The 27,595-nt window shown below is 33.4% G+C and overlaps 1 protein-coding gene across 1 annotated transcript; it reads right to left on the bottom strand.

The window, feature by feature from the left end:
• Positions 1 to 312: 312 nt before the first annotated feature.
• On the bottom strand, positions 313 to 27,595 carry il23r (interleukin 23 receptor). Its single transcript, XM_056459089.1, has 15 exons — positions 27,155 to 27,595; positions 26,810 to 27,082; positions 25,073 to 25,190; positions 24,730 to 24,890; positions 24,474 to 24,610; positions 24,233 to 24,389; positions 24,060 to 24,142; positions 21,507 to 21,705; positions 18,791 to 18,982; positions 18,601 to 18,699; positions 16,573 to 16,725; positions 9,926 to 10,096; positions 7,793 to 7,880; positions 7,464 to 7,554; positions 313 to 1,176 (listed from the first exon to the last, which is right to left on the bottom strand). The coding sequence occupies exons 1-15, from the start codon at positions 27,216 to 27,218 to the stop codon at positions 601 to 603; spliced, it is 2,562 nt and encodes an 853-aa protein (XP_056315064.1). The 5' UTR covers positions 27,219 to 27,595; the 3' UTR covers positions 313 to 600.

The following is a 27,595-nucleotide window of genomic DNA, read 5'->3' as shown; positions in this document are numbered from 1 at the left end:
TTAATTTAATCATTTATTCCAGTGATTTTAAATATGAATTTATTTTCAGCTTCACTACTCCAGTCTTCAGAGGCACATGATCCTTCAGAAATCACTCTAATATTAATTATAATTATGGTGATTATTATTATTATTATTATTATTATTATTATTATTATTATTATTATTATTATTATTATTATTATTATTAATACTGGTAATAGTAACAATTAAAAATCATAATAATTTAATTTGAAACTACATACAATGAGAAAGCAATTTTTAAAAAAATATTTAACAATTAAAGTTTTTTTTGAATAAATGCCGCCTTGATGAACAGAATAATTTCCTTTAAAAAAAAAGAAAGAAAAGAAAACAAACTGACCCCAAACTTTTGATCGGTAATCTATAAATAAAATTCAGGCAATATGTTAAACCTTTAACCTGCAAAATAAAAAAAAACAGTGGCATGTGATTAAAAACATCCTGATTCTGCAGGATAACTGTAGATGTGGCAACCCTGGGGCTGATTTTGCTTTTAAAAAAGACAGTAATATTCATCCTCTACATTCATGTGTGTGAATATGTTTTGCTGAATGCTGAAGTTCAGTTAAAAGAACTCTAACCCTCATTTGCAACTGAGAAATTATAACAAAGGCCTTGTGGTGAATATGGGCTAGAATTAAAGAGGCAACTCTCACGGTCATTGGGTAGTACAGTTTGACCAACGAAAGAGCTCTGACCTAAATCTCCTGTTCCCATAATCCTCTCATTCTCGTCCATTCCTCCATCTTTATCAGAGGTTGCCTGAACGAGGAGGTCTTCAAGATTGCCCAAAGATCCCAGTGCTCCATCCATGGCTATGAAGCTATTAAGACGTCCATGTACGACAGGAATACTGGGTAAATCCCACATGAAGTCATGATGCGTTGGAGTCATCAATAAAGGAAACTGGTCTTCTTCTTTTAGCTCCTCCTCTATAGTCTCGGAGACATCTTCGTTTCTCTGTGAAGCGGTCAATAATTGAGGTTTATAAGGAGAATCAATGGAAAACGGATTCGTTGGTGGTGTTTCTGTGACATGAACAACAGTTGGATAAGAGTCTTTCCTCTCCCAAGACACACTGAGTTCTTCAATGGGAGTTAAAGGAGGATCGCTGTCTCCAGGAAGAGGCTGCCAGGGGCCATAGCTGTCATCCTACGAGTCAAAAAATAATAATAGTGTTAGTGAATATTGTGATTCAGTATAAAGACGCTCATCAGGTACTTTATTACAGTACCGTAATATATCCTTACTATGTAAATGCAGGTTAACTATGTTTATACAGGCCCGTAGCCAGGGGGGATTCAGGTGGTTTGAAAGCCCCACCCCACACTGAAAAAGCTCCAGAATTTGTCCCACACATGGGCTCATTTATTCTATTTTGACTGCTATTCCATAATAAATTGTAAATAACCCATCGAAAAAAGCTTTAAGGTCAAGCAGAATCCTGTGTTGGCTGTAGGTATGGAATTAAGGACACCAAATTTGGCACGTTGTGACTTCCCATTCTGAAGTCACACCTTACCAAATTCGAGATCCAAAATTGTGACTGAGGAAAGTTGAATGTGCTGGCCAGTTTGTTATTTGCCTTATAAATTTAAAACTTTAACAGATTCTTATCATTTTATTTTTATTTCTTTATTCTAAATCTTTAGGAAATTATTTTGGTACATCAAAAAGTGTGGTTATGATGACCATCCGACAACATAATCCAGCAAAAAATAGTGCTTAAAATATTATTTCAATTCAGTATTTAAAGCTCATAATTAAATAGAAAATGAGGCGAATGACTGCAAAAAGGCCCACTTTTTGAGAAAAAAAGAACTACCCCTTTCACCAGGCTAACTATGTGCCTGTTATATATAATAACTTTAACTGTTAAAATATATTAGTTACTAGTTAATAATTATTAGTAAACAATAAAGTTATGGCAACTACTAACCTTTACTTTTACAAACTTTATTGTAATGCACCTTTTGTAAACATTGTCAGAAATGGAGTGGAGCTGCCTCCTCCATCAAAACTGACTAAAACCTTTCTTGCATAGATTCAACAAGTTGAAAACATTTCATGGTAATCAACAAGGCATTTTTCTTTGCACACAACTGCTATTTAGATGCCACTTAATAGATGTTAGCTGTCTCATTTCAGAGGCTGCATCCTCCGAAGTATGCATTCCAAGGGCACTGCGTCATTGCAGAGTGACAAAGATTGTCTCATTTCACAAAAAAATTGACGGTTACGTCCGCAGGTTCCCACCTCTAAATGGTAGAGTTTGAGCTACTTCTACATTAAGATAGCTTTCAGAAAAAACAAAACACCCATGAAGAAACCTGACACAGAAGAACATAAGAACCTACTGCCAGCGTTTCGGAAGTGTTATTGCAGAGCAACAGAAACAGAATGCAGAAGTCTTCTGGGTCACAGCGATCACTCGTGCAGAAGTCATTCTTGAGCCTTACTTTGCACTACAAAGCTGTGCCTTGAGACGGCATATATTTTCTATTACGTTAAAATTCTTATTTACATTAAAATATTTGTTTACAGAAGATGCAAGTAATACACTGTTATATTATAATGTAATAAAATATTATTTACAGAATATACAAATATTTAGTTCTTTTATTTAGAAGACATACTGCTTATTTTCTACTTTTAATTTGAAAAACATTACAAATATTATATTTTATTTGCAAAAGTGCAAGCTATTTAATTAGAGTTTTTATAAGAAAAAAGTGACTGTTGGTTTTAGGCAGTGTGTGTTTTAATTTCATTTGTTCAACGTTGCTGTTCTGTAAATAATCGTAGATAGTAGATAGTGTGTGTTTCCTTCAATATTTTTAAATCAAGTTATGCACCCTTCAACCAACCCTTCAAAAAAATCTCACTTGTAATATGTGAGCATGTTTACTGTACAAAACTTGTTCGTGAACTATGAGGGCAAAAAAAATCTAATAAAAAAAATTCAATAGTCGTTTATTAATCGTAATCAAGTTAAAATGTTCAATTAAACAAGATTTTGATTTTAGACCAAATCGTCCAGCCCTAACACAACCCGTGGATCCTTTGCAACCTCAAACATCCCAAGATTCGTTGCTGATAACAGAAGGACATTTAGAAAAAAAATCCTCTGGATTACAGTTTTAAATGTATGTGTTAGGTTTCATTTTACTTGGACATCTAAACACATGTTCAAAACAAAAATAATATGAAATGTCTTACTTATTAGGTATTTTAAAGTTTTATGTGTATATGTATGTAATAAAGGAAATTCTGTGCACCATATTTTGCCCTCAGAACGCTTAATATAAGTTTTAAAACCAGTTTCCGTCTTTCGGATGAGACGTTGAACTGAGATCCTGACTCTCTGGTCATTAAAAATCACTTGACACTTCTCGTAAAGAGTAGGAGTGTCCTGACACTGGCACTTGCGCCATTGTCCTGTGGCTGCCGTTGCATCATCCAAGTGGATGCTGCACACTGGTGGTGGTGTGGATGATTGTGAAGCTCTTTGGGTGTATGGCCATACACAATAAATACGCTATATAAATACACATTATATTACATTACTTTGAGAAAAGGTCATTACAAAATGTATTACTGCTTATTAATGCCAGCTGTTATGATTGCTGTGTGATGAGATCTGTGTTTTGTAGGCTTGATCGTCTCATTTTAAAACGGCCAGTGTGGTCTTTGAAGGACTCACTCTTGAAGTCTACATCCTTCAAAAGATGCAGCCTATTTCTCTGACCATCCTATGCATACCCTAAAGTGTTTGTGTGTGAAAATCTCAGTAAATCAGCAGTTTCTGAAATAATCACACCAGGCCATCTGGCACCATCAACCATGCCAATTTCAAAGTCACCAAAATCAGCTTTCTTCCTCATTTTGATGCTTTGTTTGAACTTGAGCTGATTGTCTTGATAATGAATGCGTCTCAATCAGCTCCCTGGCTCCAAAGGTCATGGATCAGTAGGTTGTGTACATGAATTCAGGAACTGGGAAGGACAGCGATAAGCTTGGTTCACTACACATTGGGACACTGAGCATGACATTAAAACAACAATAGGACTAATATTTGTACTATATTGATTATACAAAGTTTTTAAATGTAGGCTAATAGCTAAATAACTTAATTCTTTGATATATGCGAGCAGCATTTCAACCTTAAATAATGTTTGCTAGATTGTTTATCACCTGCCTAGATATGTTTGTTCATGTTACATACAAGTAAACAACGGTTTATTTTTTAGAAAAATGTCTCCTGTATGTCGATTTGGATCATGTGATTCATGTTTCGTGCTTCTGAACTTCCGTTACGGAGCATCGATGTTCCCTTTTTATCATGATGCATTGTGGGACATTTCAGAAAGTGAATGTTTCAGTGTACTGGAAGATTTTTGTGATTGCATCAGCACTTAACATGGCCAACTCCCTGGTTAATGGAGCTGATTGAGATGCATCCTCTGTCTACATGCCTAATTGCATTGAGTTATTGCGATGTGATTGACTGATTAAACATATGTGTTAATGAGTAGTTGAACAGTAAAGAATAATTGTCACAGATGAACTTTTAAAATTATCTTTGGAATACATCATTTTTATAGATGTTTTGCATAGTAATCGACAGCACACAATCAAATTGGTTAGGGAAAGATTTAGTAGTTTCTGTATTCCATGGTCCAGCTCTGCATTAATGCAATGTGTTCTTAAGCATTTTTGTTCATGTTTCCATTCCACTAAATTGCATCTCACATTTAAAAAACAGAGAAAACACCTTTTTGTGTGTGCTATGGCAGTTTTAGATAGTGTGGTCTGCGTTTTCACGCTTCTAAAAGGGTTCAGTTACTCAATCTTCCAAGCTTTTCTCCATTCTAATATATACATTCATTCATTTTCTTTTCGGCTTAGTCCCTTTATTAATCTGGGGTCGCCACAGCGGAACGAACCGCCAACTCATCCAGCACATGTTTTACGCAGCGGATGCCTTTCCAGCCGCAACCCATCTCTGGGAAACATCTATACACACCCATTTACACTCATACACTATGGACAATTTAGCTTACCCAATTCACCTGTACCACATGTCTTTGGACTATGGGGGAAACCGGAGCACCCGGAGGAAACCCACGCGAACGCAGGGAGAACATGCAAAATCCACACAGAAACACCAACTGACCCAGCCGAGGCTCGAACCAGCGACCTTCTTGCTGTGAGGCGACAGCACTACCTACTGCGCCACTGCACCACTGCGTCGCCTTAATATATACAATGCTGGCAAATAAGTATTGAACACATCGTGTTTTTTCCGGGAATATTATTTATAAAGGAGCTGTTGACACCAGATTTTGGTAAAAACCCAAACAATACAAACATAAAAATAAAACAAAAACAATCTGAAAAATGAGTTATGTGTAATAACAGTGAAATGGCACAAGGAAAAAGAACTGAAATACTAAAATGTCTTTAATACTTTATGTAAAAGGCTTTTTGGTAATTGCAGCTTAAAAACGCATCTCGTGGGAAGAATGAAGTCATGCATTGCTCAGGTGTGAGTTTTTTTCCACAGACTTTGTAACAGAGTATAAAAATCTTGATGGCTCTTTGGGTCTCGTCTATCAATTCTGATCTTTCTTTTGTATTCTCTATTAGATTCAAGTCAGGTGATTGGCTGGGCCATTCTACAGCTTGATTTTCTTTTTCTGAAAGCACTTGAGAGTTTCCTTGACTGTGTTTTGGATCATTGTCTTTCTGGTATGTCCACCCTGGCTTTCATCTTCATTATCCTGGTAATGTAGAGGTTGGTCTGAAGCAGCTAATATTAATTTACAATGACAAAGGGCAGAGGGTTGCTGAATAACTACTGAGAGATTTCAGCTGCTGTCTGGGCTTTCAATGCCTTTCTACACCTCCCTTTCTTCATGTATTCAATACTTTCCCTGTGTCATTTTATTTTATTACACATAACTTAATTTGTAAACTAATTCATTTTGATTTCTTTGCATATAGGAATTTCTTTGTTAACAACTTCCAGTGAAAATTTCAAATCAACAGCACTTTTAGAAATATGTTTTCTGAGAAAAATGGTTGTGTGTGGTTTTTACCCCATTGTATATATGGAAACCAAAAATTTGCTGAATCCAATTGCTTTTTAATTCGATGGACCTGTGGAAAAAAACCTATGAAAGGGATTGGTAAGGAATTGGAGAAATTGGTCAGGAGAAGAAATTTGGTTACTCTCAAGTGGTTCCAAGCCTTTGTGTTTCTTTTTTTTGTTGCACACAAAAGAACTGGAAAGCAGTAGCCATTGATTTCTATTTAAGAAAAGTTATTGTGGAAGTCAATAGCTGTGTATTCTTTTTCTTATTGTGTCTTCAACAAAAGTAGGAAACTAAAATAGGTGAAGAGCAAGTGGAGGGTGAGTAAATGATTATATAATTTTGATGTTGGCATTATTTTTCTTCAATCCTCTTTCCCACACAAATCATTCTTAATATAAACATTCATTAACACAGGGTGAGGTACATTTTTATAAGTGTCCGCAATTTTAGGGGGACATTGTTGGCTCTTAAGCTAGGAACGTCAGCACTGAATGAGGCTACAGAATGACAGAATTGTACTTTTATAGTTATTAACATATTTAAATAATATATAATTAATTAAATACTAAAAAACATCAAATCAAAACAATAGCAATCTGATTTTTTTTTTTTTAAATCACTACAAGACTGTTAAAGGACATCCGTAATGGTGACATTTGAACTAATGCGCGAGGGAAATTCTGCTGGAAATTTTCTCGAAAGTATTAAATATTTTGTATTTTTAGAGTTCTATGTTCCTTTTACAAATTGGATAACTCCTCGCGTTGCTTGTTCAGTTGATCTGTAAATACAGCTTTCAATGCCTGCTAATCTTGATTAATCTGGATGATACTTTCAGAGGAGTAAAAATGGAGTTCTTACATTATAAAACAATGTGCTGAACTTTAAATTAAGGTCAGGAGGCAACCCCCTCAGTTGTGAGCTACTAAGTAAAGATAAGTTTACATGGCAAAGGTGTACTTAAAACAATGCCTTTGCATTTCATAAAATGTTTCCCATTGATGACAATGTTGTTAAAATGTTTTCAAAGATCCCCAAAAATTACTATATGCCGAAGTGCATAGGTTATTCACATTGATTGTCAAGTATAATTGTACTTGAACTCATTTTTTAAGCCTGTTTTAAACTGTTCTTGTTTTGAGGTCTGCAAAATGCTGTTGTTGTGTAAAAAAGTCTTATCCTAAACACATAAAAAGTTACATTTTTGTTAAAAATGGTCTTGTTTAAATGTACTTTGAAATTATCTGTATAAATTATGACTTTAGAGAAGATATCCAAACTCATAGCTCTGCATGTTGATAGATTTAATTAAAATGATCATTTATAAATAAACATTATTACCTTAAGCAGTTTTATAGCATTGCTGTTGTCGAATTTCGGCAAATTCTCAAAAATCCAAGAGACTCCTATGGACATGCACATTTTCATCATTCTGTAAAGACATTTCGTGAAAAAAAATTAACAGTTATAAACAAACATATTACATGTTATCATTGTAACATCCTCAATAAATGGTGACTTTTTACATCACATTGTCCTCGAACTTTCCAGTTATACTCATACTGACTGTAACTTTATGAAGCATGCATGAGACAGATTGAGAAACTACCTGCACAAATGAAAGTGTAAACACTTGGTAAAATCAAAACCCCCCAAATTCAGTTCATCACCTTTGCCGCACACATTTCAGGTACATCAGGTTGGCCAAGATCACTATAGGAACGGCAGCTGCCAAACAAATCCCAGCTATCATTCCACCTGGAAAGCATACATACACATTTTATGAATATTGCATGAGTGTCATTCATTGTCTTGCAAATGCACAGTATGCAAAGCTAAACCTTAACCTGCACAAGTAACAATGCTGTAATGAGTAATTCTGTGGTCAAAATGTACCATGAACCTTACACTGAATGACAGTATGACTTTCTTTAGTGAAACATAAAACATTTTTACATACTCTCACTTGCTTAAAAATCACTTACAATGTGCTTTTAATGTGAAAGCTCCTACACACACTCTTAAAAATAAGCGTGCCAAATGAGGATTTTGCTGTGGTGCCAGATAAGAATCATTCATTCATTCATTTTCTTTTCGGCTTAGTCCCTTTATTAATCAGGGGTTGCCACAGCGAAATGAACCGCCAACTTATCTAGCATATGTTTTACGCAGCGGATGCGCTTCCAGCCGCAAGTCAACACTGGAAAACTCCCATGCACACACGGCCAATTTAGTATATTCAATTCACCTACAGTATAAAGCATGTCTTTGAAGTTTCCTCCGGGTACTCCAGTTTCCCCCACAGTCCAAAGACATGCGGTATAGGTGAATTGGGTAAGCTAAATTGTCAGTAGTGTATGAGTGTGCATGTTGTGTAGGGATGTTTTCCAGTGATGGGTTGCAGCTGAAAGGGCATACACTGCGTTTTTGCTGGATAAGTTGGTGGTTCTTTCCGCTGTGGCGACCCCAGATTAATAAAGGGTCTAAGCCGAAAAGAAAATGAATGAATGAATGAATGATTGTTCACAATATTTGTGTATTAACAAATGTTAACAAGCACAGGATTTTAAAAAGGCATTAGTATTTGTTGAACTATGATTATAAATGATTAATTATGATTAATAAATAATGTACAAGTATTGGTCATTTTGAGTTCATTAGTAAATACCTGTGCTGGGCAAAGATTAATCACTATTAAGCATCCAAAATATAAGTTTGTGATACACACACACACACATACATTAAAACAAAACAATACAAAAAAGTTACATAGATATTTAAGTGTGTATTTATAATTTGTATCATACACATACAGTATATCAAGTTGAGCTTTATTGTCATTCCGGTACATGTGTGGACATAGAGAGGAATAAAATCTTGTGTCTCGCAGGAAAACGGTGCTACATAAATTAATCATTTATGTAGGATGGAGTTTAGAAAAAGTGTCAGGTGCATAAGAGAGAATTGAGTTTCTACAGGTGGTTTGTCAAGCCCACTCACCTGAATGAAGCACAGTTTGAAATGCACAATGTTTATGCAGAATGTACAGTTGAAGTCAGAATTATTAGAATTATTTTTTCCCCAATTTCTGTTTAACGGAGAGCAGATTTTTTCAACACATTTCTAAACATAATAGTTTTAATAACTCACTTCTAATAACTGATTTATTTTATCTTTGCCATGATGACAGTACATAATACTTTACTAGATATTTTTCTATACAGCTTAAAGTGACATTTAAAGGCTTAACTAGGTTAATTAGGTTAACTAGGCAGGTTAGGGTAATTAAGCAAGTTATTGTATAATGGTGGTTTGTTCTGTAGACTATCGGAAAAAATCTAGCTTAAAGGGGCTGATCATTTTTAACCTTAAAATTGCTTTTTAAAAATTTCAAACTGCTTTTATTCTTGCTGAAATAAAACAAATAAGACTTTCTCCAGAAGAACAAATATTGTCAGACATACTGTGAAAAATTCCTTGCTCTGTTAAACATAATTTGGGAAATATTTAAAAAAGAAAAAAAAAATCAAAGGGGGGCTAATAATTCTGACTTCAACTGTATATACAATATAATACATCTAAATATAAATAAACATTTTTCAAATATATGCAAAACACTTTTATTTAGAATGCAATTAATCGTGATGTATTTTTTCCTAGCACACATTAATTATGAGAACTAATGGAAATTATTATGTGTGACTGAACCAACAACGTCAATAAAGAACTTACATTTTTTAAAGTGCAGGTAATATAACTTTGCATTTTTTTCAAAGATCTTTGACCTATAATCTGTTTCATACCTGTTGCCTTGTCTGTACCAAATTGACCATTGCTGGGACAGCAGCAGGTGGTAGGTTTTCCTTTGGGTCCTTCACCTGCTGAATTCCATGCAGAGACCAGGATATCAAAACATTCCTGTGGGCCTCGTAGCTCCCAAATCAAACGTCTAGGAAGTTTGAAAGGCACAGTGTCTGTAAGCAGACACACACAAAACATCCTGGATATTTATAAAGCAGAAAATAATGTTAAGCATGTATTGCCATCACTGACACTTTTAATTTTTGTGCATGTTTCATGGTTAAGTGCCTGTTACACTATTTTAAAGGCTCATATTTTTGTTTGGGACGTCGTTTACAATAGTTTTATGTCCATTCAAAGTAAAAGAAAAACACTGATGTCAAACTGATGTCATCAGGGAACAACTGCTTTTTATAGAGGGCCAGCAAATGGTTACATTTTAATTAAAGATTCCCAAGTTTTTCAGTGGATTAATTGTTCATCTTAGGACTAATGATGTGTGCTAGCTAAATAAGCATTGCAAATATTTTTTCATGCAGTTTTCAAATTTACATATTTTTTTTAACTTTTACTGATAACAAAGTAATTTTACAGAGAAATTTAAACAAATATTATTCCCACCCCTACCCTCTAAACAAGATGAAATTACATGTATCCAAGAGAGAAAAGTAGTAGTATAAAATAATAATAAAAATAAACAAAAATTGTAAATAAATAAAACAAATAATAAAAACTGTAAAAAAAAAAAATACACATGTACCTTGATAACCTAATATTAAAAACATTCATTCTCAGGTATTTATACAATGTACTTAATTACATTTGCTTTGCAATTGAAAGACCCTGAGTTTTAGATTGACAGTCAGTAAAGATACTGACATGTTCAGAAAAGAACATTCTAAACGCCGTTTACTGTAAACCTGATTTTTTCCAAATGGATGAAGCTCATTGCATCTCACAACCTGTTGTCAAAACTGGGAGAAAGTCTTTGTTTCCATAATAAAAGAATACACCGTCTTGCTAACAGTGACAAAAATGCAAGGGCATTTACTGTCCAGCTCAATAACCTTGCTATATTCTGAGAAAGTCCAAAAAGTACAATAAGAGGACACGGTTTGATGTGCATCTTTGTCACAGAAGAGAAACAGTTGAAAATTGATAGCCAAAAAGAAGTGATTGATGGACAAAGCCAAAACATATGTATTAAGTCTGTAGGTGCTTGATTACAGCGATCATATACACACTCTCAGAAATAAAGGTACACAAGCTGTCACTGGGATGGTACCTTTTCAAAAGGGACGCATTTGTACTTAACGGGTCCATATTGGTACCTCAAAGGTATATATTAGTAAGTTAAGCTGGAACATTTTTGTACTTTTTAGGTACTAATATGTACCCTTGAGGTATTAATAACCCTTTTAGGTACAAATGTGTACCTTTTGAAAAGGTATCACCCTAGTGACAGCTCGTGTACCTTTATTTCTGAGACTGTAGGGTCCAAGTTTTGAGTTATTTTTGCCAACCTCACTTTTGTCCAGTATATTCGATGAACAAATTTTATTAGAAAAGGCAATGTTATGCACAAATGGAGGAGGTATGCAATATAGGATTTGTGCAATAAAATCGTATTCATTTTACAAAATAATTTTGTTACGCTACTGTTTTTCATACAGTAGCAGATCATCTAGAAGGAATGCCATATAACCTGTGAGGATGTCCGTGGTTTTACGTGTGGTTGACATTATCTGATTATTATGAGGTTTCTATGGTTTATTGTAATCTCAACTTTAACAGAATATTTCAGTGTCACCCTTTAAAAGATGAGGTCACTTCATTTTTGTATTGAACTATGAACTACTGTCAAATAGTTCATAGTTGACTTCTAAGACTTGTTTTCTAAGAGATAAGACATATTTGTGAAATGTTCACTTGTTTGATCATAATGATAAACTATGATTAACTGGCTGCATTCAAAAACTTTTACTCAGGAGCAAAATCTCCCTTTAATGTGAACTATTGAAATCGACTGACACTTTTTTGTTTGGGGGGGGGGGGGGTGTTAGTTCAATTGTTTATAATTGTTTATATTAATTTTATAAGTTTTATTTAAATTGTTAGTTTATTGTATCACTTTAAGTCAGCATCCCTCAGAAATGCATGCAAAGTTCATTTGCTTTGATCAGCAAAGATGTCTTCTGGACGTGTTAAAGACGTCTATTTCAAACTCTTACAGGCCTCAGTTACATCTACAGTTAAAGTCAGAATTATTAGCCCTCCTTTGAATTTTTTTTCTTTTTTAAATATTTCCCAAACAATGTTTAACAAAGCAAGGAAATTTTCACAGTATGTCTGATAATATTTTTTCTTCTGGAGAAAGTCTTATTTTTTTTATTTCGGCTAGAATAAAAGCAGTTTTTAATTTTTTAAAACCCATTTTAAGGTCAAAATTATTAGCCCCTTTAAACTATATTTTTTTCCGATAGTCTACAGAACAAACCTAATGCCTAATTACCCTAACCTGGCTAGTTAACCTAATTAACCTAGTTAAGCCTTTAAATGTCACTTTAAGCTGTATAGAAGTGTCTTGAAAAATATCTAGTAAAATATTATTTATTGTCATCATGACAAAGATAAAATAAATCAGTTATTAGAAATGAGTGATTAGGAATGAGTGAAATGAAAACTATTGTGTTTAGAACTGTGTTGAAAAAAATCTTCTCTTCGTTAAACAGAAAATAGGGGGAAAAATAAACAGGGGGGCGAATAATTCAGGGGGGCTAATAATTCTGACCTCAACTGTACATTATAAGCAGACATTGTTTGTCGGCTGCCACTGAAAACCGTAGTGTGGAATTATGCAAATTAAAACTAAAAATACTGACTACACTCTTCACGCACTACAGAATCGCTCTCGCTTTCTTTTAGGAGACAATAACTACATATATCAAACACTTTAATCTTTAAAATTTTGACGTTTTTTTAACATTTACATTTTTTTCACACAACATAACAGAAGACACCCGTAAAAACATCTCAGCATAAAAGTAACACGCTTCAATGATCTAAAAGAAAGTTATAATGTTCCTGTTCAACAGATATTTAACACTGTCAGAAAGCCGTTATGTACTTTGTCTCTTCTGCATTTTTTGACAACACTGTTACACCCCAGGATAGTAACAGACACGTTTTAGTGACTGGTGTCTGTTTAACAGCTCAGTTAGAGTAGCTTAAGTTTTAAGACAGAAACATTTGCACACAGCCACATGCTTTCCGCCTTTGCCTCTACTTCCTGTCATGCCTAAAGCCACATGTTAAGAATAGCTGCTGGTTCTCATTCGCACCAGCCTAAGCTGTCAGCTCTCAGAAAAACACAAAAACTCTCCCACGTGACTACATCGATGGCCAGCAAGGCATACAAACGCTCGCATACAAACCGCAATTTACTCTCTAATGATTTAGTGTCACCACAAGTATTTAATATAGTATCAATGTCATCTGCCATAGTCTTGAGCACATGCGTGAGGCCCATTAATGAGCAGTTTTCAGTTTCAGTTCAGTCTGAAAATGTGGGCCAGTCCCTTTGAGAGTGATCATTTTTTTCCATCTCCTATACATTTACTATCTCAACACTATCACACATAACAACAATCTCAAGCAAATTGCTGTAAATCAAGTTAAAGCTTTTTAAAAGGATTTTTTTCTGACAAAAAAGACAATTATCCAAACTTAAATGATGAGAGTGGATTAGTGGTTGTTTTTTTGTACTTTTTTGAATGAATTATTTTTCATTATGTGCAGGAACGCATAAAACTATTTAAGTTATCAAACACATTTATATATTTTATATTTCTGAAGAAAACTAGCTTCATTTCCACAACTGTTTTCAACATTGATAATAAGAACTGTTCATTTATTCCTCCAACAATAGTGCTCACTATTTATTCTTTATCTACACTCACCGGCCACTTTATTAGGTACACCTTACTAGTTCCAGGTTGGTACTAGTACTACCCCCTTTTACCTTTAGAACTGCCTTAATCCTTCGTGGCATAGATTCAACAAGGTACTGGAAATATTCCTCAGAGAGTTTGGTCTATATTGACATGATAGCATCATGCAGTTCCTGCAGATTTGATAGCTGCACATCCGTAATGCGAATCTCCCGTTCCACCACATCCCAAAGGTGCTTTATTGGATTGATATCTGATGACTGTGGACTGATGAATCGTTGATACAAGGCAGAATGGATCCATGCTGTCATGTTGTTGACGCCAAATTCTGACCCTACCATCTGAACATCACAGCAGAAATCGAGACTCATCAGACCAGGCAATGTTTTTCCAATCTTCTATTGTACAATTTTCATGGGTTTGTGCAAATTGTAGCCTCAGTTTCCTGTTCTTAGCTGACAAGAGTGGCACCCGGTGTGGTCTTCTGCTGCTGTAGCCCATCTGACTCAAGGTTCGACGTGTTGTGAGTTCTGCATTCCTTGGTTGTAATGAGTGGTTATTTTCGGACCAATCACCTTTCTTCCCCATTCTGATGCTCGGTTTGAACTGCAGATGATCGTCTTGACCATGTTTACATGCCTAAACGCATTGAGATGCTGCCATGTGATTGGCTGATTAGAAATTTGCACTAACAAGCAGTTGGACAGGTGTACCTAATAAAGTGGCTGGTAAGTGTTAATGTCCTGGTTGATTGTCTGTTTTACAAAAAAGAAAACAAATTTTTTGTTTTGAAAAAGCTGTTTTTTAATAAAAGTGTTTGCGAAATGAATATGTAAATGTAAATGGTTCTTTATCAGTTAATCATCATACTAGAGGGATTTCTGAAGGATTGTGTGATATTTGAGACTAAAGTAACAGCTGCTGAATGATTGATTCATCTTTATACCAGAACAAATTAATAATAAATAAATAATACATTAAATTAAGAATAAATTGCATTTTATCACACGTTTAAAGAGAAATCAGGTATTTTAAAATAGTATTTAACAACATTACTCAGTCTCATTGGAAATGTGCCTCAGCCTATACATTTTTGCTCCGGGAACTTTTAGTAAACAATGAAGTGCACAGATACATCGTTAATAACAAGAACTACAATATAACTATAAAATAAGAAGAGTACTTTTTTATTTCATGATGACTAACTAGAACACATTGTTCCAAACTTTTCAGCCCATGAACCCCAAAATAACAATGCCAGTGACTCGTGACCCCCACTATTTTTGGAGGTGGTTATAAACATGCAATCGTTGCACACACAACAATAGACCCATTAACACGTAGACGTCTAAATGTAGTCAGCTTGGCTAAAACAAGGCTAAACTTGGGCTGTCAGTGAAAATCTAATTAACATCTAAGAATAGCCCAAAACTAGACTAGTCATCAAATAGACAAATTAGACAGACTTTATATGTGTAGTCATTCATTTCTGTTTATTTGATGACTAGTCTCGTTTTGGGCTATTTTTAGATGTCTATTAGATTTTCACTGACAGTACAAAGTTTGCCTTGTTTTAGCCAAGACTACTATGTTTAGACGTCTATTAGACATCTATTAGACATCTATTTAAAACAAAAAATGCTTGCTGAGTTTTGACAACATAAAAAGTGCAACAGTCTAACAACCATATACATTTTTATAGTAATTCATTAATTAATTTAATATTAACCTTACATATTGAGACTGGTGGGCAAAATGTTTACAGTTCAACTCTACTCTTGCTTTATTTTAGAGACCACCACTCTGAGATCATCCTCCATGTTCAGTAGTGGTCTGTATTTATTTTGAATTTGATTAATGTAAGGGTGTCAGAAAGTTTAATCTGGTGCTATAAAATCAATCTGATGCAGCTGAAACTATTGCTGTGTCATTAATCTAACATAAAAAACCCAGGGATCGCAATCCAATGAAAATAAATTGAAAGGCTGATGGCTTTTTATTTGCAAATTGCTGTTTTTTTATGTAACTAATAGCTACTATTTATATCTTATGAGGATTATGGATAAAATATGGTAATTCTAATAGTTTGGAAATCACCAAGTGAACCCCCATCATTGTCCCCTGACTCCCACTTTGGGAAACACTAAACTAGAAGAAACTAGCTGAAAGCAGCTTAACTGGTGATTTTGTTTAGCACAGGTATTGTTTAGACATTTCAAATGATCCACTACCAACCCCAAAAGACATAAAACTTACTCTTTTAAAAGTGATTCCCAGCTTACTGCCAAAACAATGAATTCACACAAGATGCTTTGCAGTATGAATACATTGGTTTTAGACCATTAATGTAGATGTGAAGGGGAGTAGGCTTACTGGAAGAGGATGTGATCTCTTTCAGTAAATGGTGGAAAACCCTACTGCAGAACTGTGGGTGTGACTGTGATGAGTCTCCAACCAGACACAGGTAGTGTCTTTCCACTGTGTTAAATGCATGAAGGTGCACTGCATCACTTGTGGGATGAGGTTAAAGACACCTGGGTTGTGGTCACTTTTTTCTTTGTTTTTGTTTTTACTTTGAGACAGTGTTAATGAACAAACAAAATTTCTGATTCTGTCTGCACAAACCATATGACTCCTCCTCTCGAGCACATATAGACTCAAACCACAGCTTTCACACTCATCAACAAGTTTTTACTCACGGTTCTCAAGTGGCTTGTCTCTGTGTCTCTGGAAGTAAATGGTGTAATTTGTGATAAATCCCCTTTGCTTTTCTTGGCTCAGTTCATCCCATTGAATTAAAATCCGCCTTTCTCCTACACTGGCTACTGACACATCTGGACCAGCTAGAGGCTCTGAGAAAGAAACAGAAGATGATAAAGTTAGCCTTTAATCACCGAGCAGAAATTTGTTGAACAGTTAAGATATAAAGCCTCTTAACTATATTAAATGATTCTGCATTTAAAGGGTTCACCTAGTTCACCTAAAACGGAACATTTATGATTTAATCGCCCTTTACTTGTTCCAAACCTGCTTGGGTTTCTGTCTTCTGTTGATGACGAAAGAAGATATAAAAAAAAAAAGCTGAAACCAATGACTTCCATAGTATTTTCTTTCTACTATGGAAGTTGATGGTTACGGGTTTTTTAGAATGTCATCGTTTGTGTTGAAACACAACTGAAGAAAGAAACTCATTTGGAATCTCTTTCACTTTAACTACCCGCATTTACAAAGTGACCTTTTTTGACCATTTTGATTTCCGTCACTGCCCTCTAGTGGCAATTTAGAAGGAGAACAGCGATATATAGAAATTGTTCCTTTTGTAAGCAACACCCAGAGTCCCTAGTTCCCTTATTTTTGGCAATGTGGTTATTCTAATTTGCTTGGGAAAGATTTTCCCCTCTTTGCAATTGAGAACGTTGATAAAGACTTTTCCTTACTATGGGAACATGTTTTATTCGGTTTTGTTAATTGCAAAACAGCTCCTTAACATAAAAAGAAAATTTATTTCCCTAATATTCTTATCTCATTAACAAAATTTTATATACATAAATGTAAATTTACAAACCAAAAACTACTGAATATGCAGTATTACTTTGAAATTATTTATAACTCTTTTACAAAAAAGGCTTAAAAACAACTGAAATTAGTAAATTATATAGCCTTTTTCTTTAATGTGTGATGTATATACCCCTTCTGGTTTTTCAATCTCTTTATAATGTACTAATTGTATATTTTCACTTTTCGCATAGTAAAAAAGGGAGAACAGATATAACTGCAACATGTTTCATTTATGAATTTATTGCTTGTCTAATATTTTGAAATTGCCTAAAACATCTTTGACATGTTGATAACTAAAGAAATTTTGTCAATTTTCAGTGTGGACACTACTTTAGGATTTAAATTATTTTAAGAAATGAATGTTTTGTAACAATGTACCTAAAGATTCATATTTTTAATAAATCCTGTTTGTTAGCTTTCCATTTATTAAATAATCATTTACAAATTGTTTATAAATCAGCTTTATCATCACAGAAATAAATTATGTTTTAAGATGTGTTCTAAGTAGAAAACAATTGAAAACAGAACTTATTACTTTTATTTTATTTTATTTTATTTTATTTTATTTTATTTTATTTTATTTTATTTTATTTAGATTAAATAGAAAAAATTCAGCATCTTACTTCAAAATTTACTGGGCCCAAATGTTCAAGTGATAGTGAATTATAAATTATTATATATATTATTTAAACTATTATTATTATTAATATTATTATTATTATTATTATTATTATTATTATTATTATTATACTATTATGATATTCATACAGACAATTTTTTTGTAATGCTGCTTCTAAACTTAACTCAAGAAAAAAAAAAACACAAAATAAACACAACAGAATTTTTATAAACATATATATGTTTTTAATTATCAATTACTGACATGGATTAGGCATATTGAAAGTAATGACCTTTAACACTATTACATTTTAATGTCAGAATTTTTGTTTCACCTAAATGTCACAGAACATAATAATAATAATAATAATAATAATAATGATGATGATGATGATGATGATAATAATAATAAAGAAACAAATACATAAAAGAAATCATAATTAAATAAACGAAACAGAAATAAATATTAAAATGCAATAATTCATAGTAACATTAAAATCAAAAGCAGGAGAGAGAAACTACACCTACAGTAGAAGTAAATATATACTTACGCTCTTGTTTTGCATAAACCTGAACAAAGGCAGGGTGTGAAATGCCATTGGCTTCTTCAGCATACAATGAAAGATTATACAAGACACCAGCTTGCATACCTATAAAAGAGTTTCATAATAGTTCAAGGACATTAGTACCCTCACATATTATTAAGATCACAAGCCATGTGTTTATAAAACTGTTTCTTACCTTGTAGGGATGTAAAAGTGCAGTCTTTCCCAAATCTCTTCCATTCAAGGTGCTCTGGGCTAAATTGCCACTGTACAACAAAACCCAGAATGCACTTCTGCTCATACTCAGTGTAATGAGACACATTCCAGGACAGAGACAAACTGCCAGATGCTGCCGGAACTAGATATGTAATCACTGGAGCTGCTTTACCTGTAACACAGAGATGCATGTTGCTGCTAAGGGATACAGCTGAGGCTGGAAATTATTGAGAATTATTTATATTATTTATTAAATTACCCATTAAATTGTATTTTATTAACTTCAACCCCAACCCTAAACACAAACCTCACAGACAGAGTCGGAATTAACCAATAAGCAATGTATGTAGCCGCTTAGGGCCCTGGGAAATTAGGGGGCCCTGACCAATGCCAAGAGGCCTTTATTAATCATAGTTATTTTATCAATTTTCTATAATGTTGTCAAATCTATCTATAACCATTAGGATTTTGATGTTATTACTTCTTTTTAAAATTAGGGGTCCCCATGAATAGTGGAATGTTCCTTCAGTACTGCACATCCAAATATTAAAATCTAATTACGAATGCTAATTAACTGTACATTGTTTGTGAACTTGCTTTTTATTTGTTAATTTATTGTATTTAATTTTACAGTAAGAAGATTAAGGTTATATATATTTTAACATGCAGTTTATTTACAAAAACAAAACAAAACATGAATCTACAGAGAACCATACCTGGGATTAGGGCCCCCAAATAACTAAGTCTACTCCTGCTCACAAAAATGTAAAAACAGTAATTACAATATATTATTTATATTAATTATTAAATTACCAATTAATTGTACTTTATTAATGTCTACCCCTACCCTAACCCTAAATCTACCCCTCATAGTAATGTAAAAACATGAATTATTGTTGTACAGCGTCACAAACATGATGCTGTACTGAGTGAGTATCTGCAGCTGTATCCCATCTAGACTTTAACAGAGAAACACCTTTATCCACATGTGACTACACTGTTTTACAAATGTTTTCAAACTTCCACTCAAAAGAACTCAAACTAACTTTAAATAAAAAGACTGAGCTACAAGTAATCTATCTATCCATCTATCTATCTATCTATCTATCTATCGATCGATCGATCGATCGATCGGTCGGTCGGTCGGTCGGTCGGTCGGTCGGTCGGTCGGTCGGTCGGTCGGTCGGTCGGTCGGTCGGTCGGTCGGTCGGTCGGTCGGTCGGACGGTCGGTCGGTCGGTCGGTCGGTCGGTCGGTCGGTCTGTCTGTCTGTCTGTCTGTCTGTCTGTCTGTCTGTCTGTCTGTCTGTCTACCTACCCACCTACCCACCCACCCATCCATCCAGCCATCCTGTATATATATATATATATATATATATATATATATATATATATATATATATATATATATATATATACAGTTGAAGTCAGAATTATTAGCCCCCCTTTGAATTTTAATTTTTTTAAATATTTCCCAAATTATGTTTAACAGAGCAAGGAAATTTTCACAGTATGTCTGATAATATTTGTTCTTCTAGAGAAAGTCTTATTTGTTTTATTTCAACTAGAATAAAAGCAGTTTTTAATTTTTTAAAAACCATTTAAGGTCAAAAATATTAGCCTCTTTAAGCTATTTTATTTTTTGATAGTCTACAGAACAAACCATCGTTATACAATAACTTGCCTATTTATCCTAACCTGCCTAGTTGACCTAACTAACCTAGTTAAGCCTATAAAGGTCACTTTAAGCTGTATAGAAGTGTCTTGAAAAATATGTAGTCAAATATTATTTACTGTCATCATGGCAAGATAAAATAAATCAGTTATTAGAGACGAGTTATTATAACTATTATGTTTAGAAATGTGTTGAAAAAAATCTTCTCTCCGTATAATAATTCTGACTTCAACTGTATATATATATATATATATATATATATATATATATATATATATATATATATATATATATATATATATATATATATATATATATATATATATGAATAGTTCAGATGCAAAAAGCCGTTTGAAATTTCCTTCATAAAAGAGCATTTTTATCAGGGTTTTTCTATGCTTAATTTTTATCAATCATGAAAATAACAAATTTGGTGTTTTAACATTAGTATGACAAGCTTAGGGGCAACGCAGTGGCACAGTAGGTAGTGCTGTCGGTAGTGCTCTGGTTCCCCCACAGTCCAAGGACATGTGGTACAGGTTTATTGGGTAGGCTAAATTGAACGTAGTGTATGTGTGCGTGAATAAGTGTGTATGTGTTTCCCAGTGTTGGGTTGCAGCTGGAAGGGCATACGCTGCATAAAACAAATGCTGGATGAGTTGGCGGTTCATTCCGCTGTGGCGACCCCGGATTAATAAAGGGACTAAGCCGAAAAGAAAATGAATGAATGAATGAATGACAAGCTTATAGCCAAAGCTCTTTTGAGTTCACTGAGCTTTTGTTTATTGTACCATTAAAAGTAATATTCATTTTATGTCTATAGAAAGATAAGTAAATTGTTGATTCTAATAAGTTGCAGTATCGGTGGATGAACTGTGAGAAGAATAATGCCACATCAATCAGACAAAGAATCATGACACCCATAAATCAGACAAAGAATCATGAGGCGTAGGAAAAACGTAGGTAACGCAATCATAATGATGATGATTTGGAAACAACAACAACAACAACAAAAAGTCTGACCTGTATGTTTGAAGTTGACTTGTGCAGGAGGGGAGGAGCCATATGACATCACAGCACTGATGTTAACATCTGTCGTGTTCAGCTGAAGAGTCTGCTGAGTGAGCTCAGGTGAGCAAATCACCTCCTGGATCTTGCCTTCTTGTGTAAAGGATAATTTGTAATGTAATAATTCTCCGTTGTAATATTCTGGTCTATAGCTCTGGAAGATGGAATAAAATAGTCAGTTCATGTTGAGGGCAAATTCCTTTTTTCATTATCCACCTTTTTCTTATTCCATGATATTATGCTTTGCTTAAATAATGGGAGTAACTTCTGTTAAATTTAAAATAATAATAATATTACAAATCTGTGAAATGTTTTTAAAAACTGGGTTAGCGTGGCACTATTCTCAACACAGTTCATTCACAGTTCAAAAACCTAAAACTATATATGTAGGGAATACATAGTGAAAATTATCTGGAGAAATAAAACAGTGAAATATGGTTGTGATGGTGGAATCATGTTAATATAATATAAGCGTAACACCATTTTAATGTCACAAAGTCAAACGTACCTCTCACTCCATTTTCAACAGTATTTTTAAATTTTTAAACAATTTGTTTCAGTTTTTTTTTTAAAGAAATTTGCCTAAAACGTTACCGCAACTCATAATTTGAATAAAAATGCAGCAGTCTTGTGCAGAAACGGGAGAATATGACATTTGAAATTATTATTTTTAGTTGGTTATAAATAAACCACTTGCATCTGGACTGATTCTGTTTTCAAATGGGAAGGAGATTTAAAATGGATACCCAAATAAAACTTCTATTGCTATTTATTCACATTCACATTGGTCCAGAATGTGTATACCTTTCTTTCTTTGGCAAAATGACATGTTTTGCTAAATCACCTCTGTGAGTTAATGCAGTTTGAAAGGATCCTTGATGTTGATGCTTCCAAAAGCACACAAAGTGAAGCGCACACGAGAAGCATGATATAGATCACATTATATAAGGTGATAAAATCTTTAAATTAAATTATTAATTACCCTCTTGTTTTTCCAAACCCAAACCATTGCTCATATTAGAATACTAATTAAGTCGTTTTTTTCTCTCTCTATGAAATCTGAGAGCTCCCTCCTTCTCAGGGAGGTGCACCTGTGGTAATCCATCAGAAGGCGACCAAGTGTGACATGCATGAATAGCACAGAGCACCCTATACTCTGAAAGAAGAAACAGTTAAAGTTATTTTTGTCTTGTGTACGCACAAAATAGTTATTAAAGCTAGTTAATATTCTGATTGAACCACTAAAGGCATATGGTCTGTTTTGAGAATGTTTTTTGGTATTTTTCTGGACTTTGAAAGAGCTGGGACCGCTGTTGTTGTGAGTGTTGTGACGTGTGGAATACTTTCCGGATCTAAGCCGCTACTCATTTGAATTCAGAAAATACTTGTCTGTGACCACTTTTTAGTCATATCACACATTAAAGTGAATTTGATATAAAATCATAATGTACACAACACTCCCTGGACTGTGGCGACATCACAGACATCAATATTTTAACAGTTTATAAAAAAAATGATCACATTCTGGCCATCTGATATTAGGCATGGATATACATATTGCGATCGTGATTTTCAAAAGTATTACATTGCTTTGTCAATGTTTATTATTACCATTTGTTGAGTCTCCCAATACAGTTTAATAGAGCGCTTGGATCCGGAAGCCGTTTTGCGTGACGTCACACTTAACAAGCGGATGGAGGATGAGGGAGTTCTCATATTTCATGTAAAATATGTTAATTTGCATTACGAAAACAACCTTCTCATGGGTTTGGAATGACATGAGGGTAATTAATAACATAATTTAAATTTTGGTTGAACTAACCCTTTAAAATGTCATAAACTACACCTTCAAATTATGTAAATTACATGTATTTTCTGGAAATATAAAGTGGGACACAAAAACATCTAAAGCCACAATGGAAATCTGGGATTCAAAATCAAATATAAACTGGAAATAAATAAAATTTAAGTATTAAAAAAACATTTAAATTTTAAACCAAGTAAACTTTCAAAGTAAACCAAGTCAACTTTCGGTAAAACTAAAATAGGGAGCTATGTATAAGTAATGTAATGTAAACTCTGATTAATATATTTGGGTTCAGTATTTTTATGTTTTATGTCATTTATTTAAAAAATAATATGAAGTTTATTAATACATTAATTCAGAGAAGATGTATTAAATTGGTGAAAAGATGCAGTAAAGATAAAAAAACTGAAGGATCGCGTGACACTAAGGAACGAAGTAATGGTTTTATCACTTTAAAGCTTTAATAAATTGCATTTTGATATATCTAGAAACTAGAAGTGATTTTAAATTCTAATAATGTTCCACAATGCATTTTGTTGTATTAGCCTACTCTATTTACTGTTTTAGTCAGATAATCAAATACATTTGGATTAATTATGGACAAACTTTAGGATATTGATGAAAAGTGAAATTTAAAAAAATGTTGCCCAAAAACTAATTAAATGCAATAAATGTTTATGTGCGGTAGGTGGCGCTGTTACCTTCCACAAAACCGTGATATTCTGAAGTCTTCGAGTGCTGCTTCTGTTAATCACTGCCCACACGTCAACTTTCTCTGAGGGTGCTGAAGCATAACAACAAACGACTGTCAGAAATTACGGTGAAACAGACGTTAAGGCGACTATAAAATATTAACTGTAGTATAAGGCATCACCTATTCCAGGGCTGGTAATATTGAAGGGTTTACTCCACATGCTGCAGTTTGCTGAACTAACACACACTCTGAGTTCAAACTGATAGGAGATCAGTGGTTCTAAAGGCTCTTGCAAGAAAACACATCCAAACCGGACAGCTGCTATATTTCCCAGCTCCTGAAAGAAAAATATGATAGCAAAAGTTAGAAATGGCTTTCACAAACTTTATATGACAGTGAAGGATCAGAATCTGATTCTCACCCAGGCGTGGTCATCGTGTGCTCTTCTGTACCTCAGACTTGGTTTTAAACTATCGTCAGAACCATCCCAGTAAATTGTAGGAAAACGAGAGCCATTTTCAAACAAAATTTGCATTATCTCTGGTGTGCTTGGAATCACTGAACAGAAACAATGGCGTTAAATTAATGCGAGTCTACATTCATATTCTGTATAGCTACAACTTTCACTAAGATCAAAATGAGAAAGGGCTTCAGAGATGAGTAAATGCGTGCCTTACCAATGTCCCAAATTGAAAAGTTGAAAGTAGATAGTGATTGTCCTAATGCATTGTGCCCTTTTACATGGACGTTGTATGTCATACTCTCTTTGAATAATGATCGTTGAAGAGAGATATGACCTTTGTTAATCTCATATGGGCCTAACAGAGACGTTCTGTTGCTTTATATTGGAGAAAAACAAGAAATAAAAAGATAAAGCAGAAAGGGTGTTTTGAACTTGAGCTCTTGGTTTGAAATAAGATTGCACTTTATCTCACATTCTGAAATAATATAATGTACAAGGCCTTTCTGATAGAACTGTTCAAATAGGAAAATCTCAATGAGACAACATAGTCTACTTACTGAAAAGTGACCGTGAAGTTTGTTAACAGATAGGTCTCAGTTGTGGCTGTCAGATAGCAGTAAATAAATTCTGAATGCTGGTATGTGACGCAGCTGAATTTTGGTTTTCCTGGAGGGTCTAAAGCAGAAAATCAACTATAGCTGCATAATCAACATTTCACACATACGAAAAAAAGATTCAAAGATGATTCCTTGAATTTACTACATTTTTTAAGTTAGTTGTTGTAAACAGTTTATTTGGGCTGAATATAAACAACAAATAAAGTTGAACATTACTACATTTTATTTGTTTGTTTAAATTCAGCCCATATAAATTTGTTTGCAACAATTTTGCAGAAATTTTTTTTCAGTGCACGTATTCGAATATTGATCTTTTTTTCTTTTTTCACTTTTCTCCCTGAGCTATTTAACACTTAAAGATCATTTATTTATGATATTTCAACATTTTAGAGTGTATTGTGTGTCTGTGTGTGTGTATATATATATATACAGTTGTAGTCTTAATTATTAGCCCCCTTGTTTATTTTTTTCCCCAATTTCTGTTTAACCGAGAGATTTTTTTTCAACACATTTCTAAACATAATAGTTTTAATAACTCATTTCTAATAACTGATTTACTTTATCTTTGCCATGATGACAGTAAATAATATTTGACTAGATATTTTTCAAGACACTTCTATACAGCTTAAAGTGACATTTAAAGGCTTAACTAGGTTAATTAGTTTAACTAGACAGGTTAGGGTAATTAGTCAAGTTATTGCAATGGTTTGTTCTGTAGACTATCGAAAAAAATCTAGTTTAAAGTGACAAATAATTTTGACCTTAAAATGTTTTAATAATTTAAAAACTGCTTTTATTCTAGCCAAAATAAAACAAATAAGACATTCTCCAGAAGAAAAAAATATTATCAGACATACTGTGAAAATTTCCTTGCTCTGTTAAACAATCATATGAAAAATATATAAAAAAAAGAAAAACATTAAAAGGGGGTTTAATAATTCTGATTTTAAATATATATATATATATATATATATATATATATATATATATATATATATATATATATATATATATATATATATATATATATATATATATTTATATATATATATATATATATATATGCAAAATTTCTGTTATATTAAATGATATTTTGACTTGAATGAAATCAGTTTAAATGGATGCAAAATGTGCCATTGGATCTATTCCAAAGAAGGAAAATAGAGAAAATAATAATTGTAAACAAATATAATATAATATAATATAATATAATATAATATAATATAATATAATATAATATAATATAATATAATATAATATAATATAATATAATATAATATAATATAATACAGAAATAGAAATATGTTTATTCAGAAATTGCTATTAGCTTTCAAACAATTACAAAAAACAGAAAGTACATTGAAAGGACACATTGAAATTAAACATTAAATTTTAAAGTACAAAATGTTTGTAATTGATTATAATATACATAATATGTAATATACATACATAAAATATAATTGACATATAATGATTCTTATTTTATTTATAATTGGACATTTTCTGCAAGACTTTTCTTCATAAATTTTATAAATATTTATATATTAATTGTAACACAAACTGTAATGAAAAACAAAATTACTTCATTCGTAAAGTCCACTCTATATTTCTCCAGATTTTTATGTACATTGTTTGTTGCAGAGCATAATGTGAAAACAGATGAACAAATGAACTTACAGCCAGCCTTGAGATCTCGTCCGCAGACCAGATGCCATGTATCTCCTTCCTTTACCTTGCAGCGTAGCCAAGAGCTGGGTTGATTGATCACTAAGTGCGTTGTTATTACAGAACAATTAACTGCTTCAAAAACAGTATGTCCATTGAAGTCTATGGCAAAGCGTCTGCCACAGCGTTCAGTGTATGTCTGGCAGCCGACAGTCAGATTTGTGCCCATCTGAATGACATCTGAATCCACTGTCAGCTTCCCAACACAACTGATTTTGTAGCAGCCTATAAACAGAACAACACTCTATCTTTCGATCTTGTTCAAATGAATAACACACGCTCTAACTGTATACTCACCACATAATTTGATGCAGAAAATGAGGAAGATGACCAGCTTCCAGGCTCTGATGAAACAATCCATTTCATGTCTCACTTGTCCTGGGTTTTTATAAGTACGTCAGATATCTTTTTTTACCATTCAAATCTGGTCTCCACATTTCTTTTCTTGTGTTCTCAACAGCAATGTTGTCAGAACATCGAATACAGTTTCCTTCCATCACCTCGTTTTAAAGATGTCACAAAAAGGGGTCACATATATGTAAATATCTAAGGATAAAAAAAACATCAAAGCACGAAGTTACCACAAAATTATAAGCTTGCGATCTTTGTAAAGAGTTAGTGCTATCATGAGCGATAGTCAATGATAGTCACAGCCTGATCTTTCTATGTCAACCTTGTTTTCTCAAGCTCTCTGTGCTCTTTCAAGGGGCAATGACCTAGATTTGTGGTATTTTTTGG

The sequence above is a fragment of the Danio aesculapii genome, chromosome 6 (assembly GCF_903798145.1).
Source record: "Danio aesculapii chromosome 6, fDanAes4.1, whole genome shotgun sequence".
Lineage (NCBI taxonomy): Eukaryota > Metazoa > Chordata > Actinopteri > Cypriniformes > Danionidae > Danio > Danio aesculapii.
Note: the sequence above shows the minus strand (reverse complement) of the source record. Positions and strands in the feature narration are given on the sequence as shown.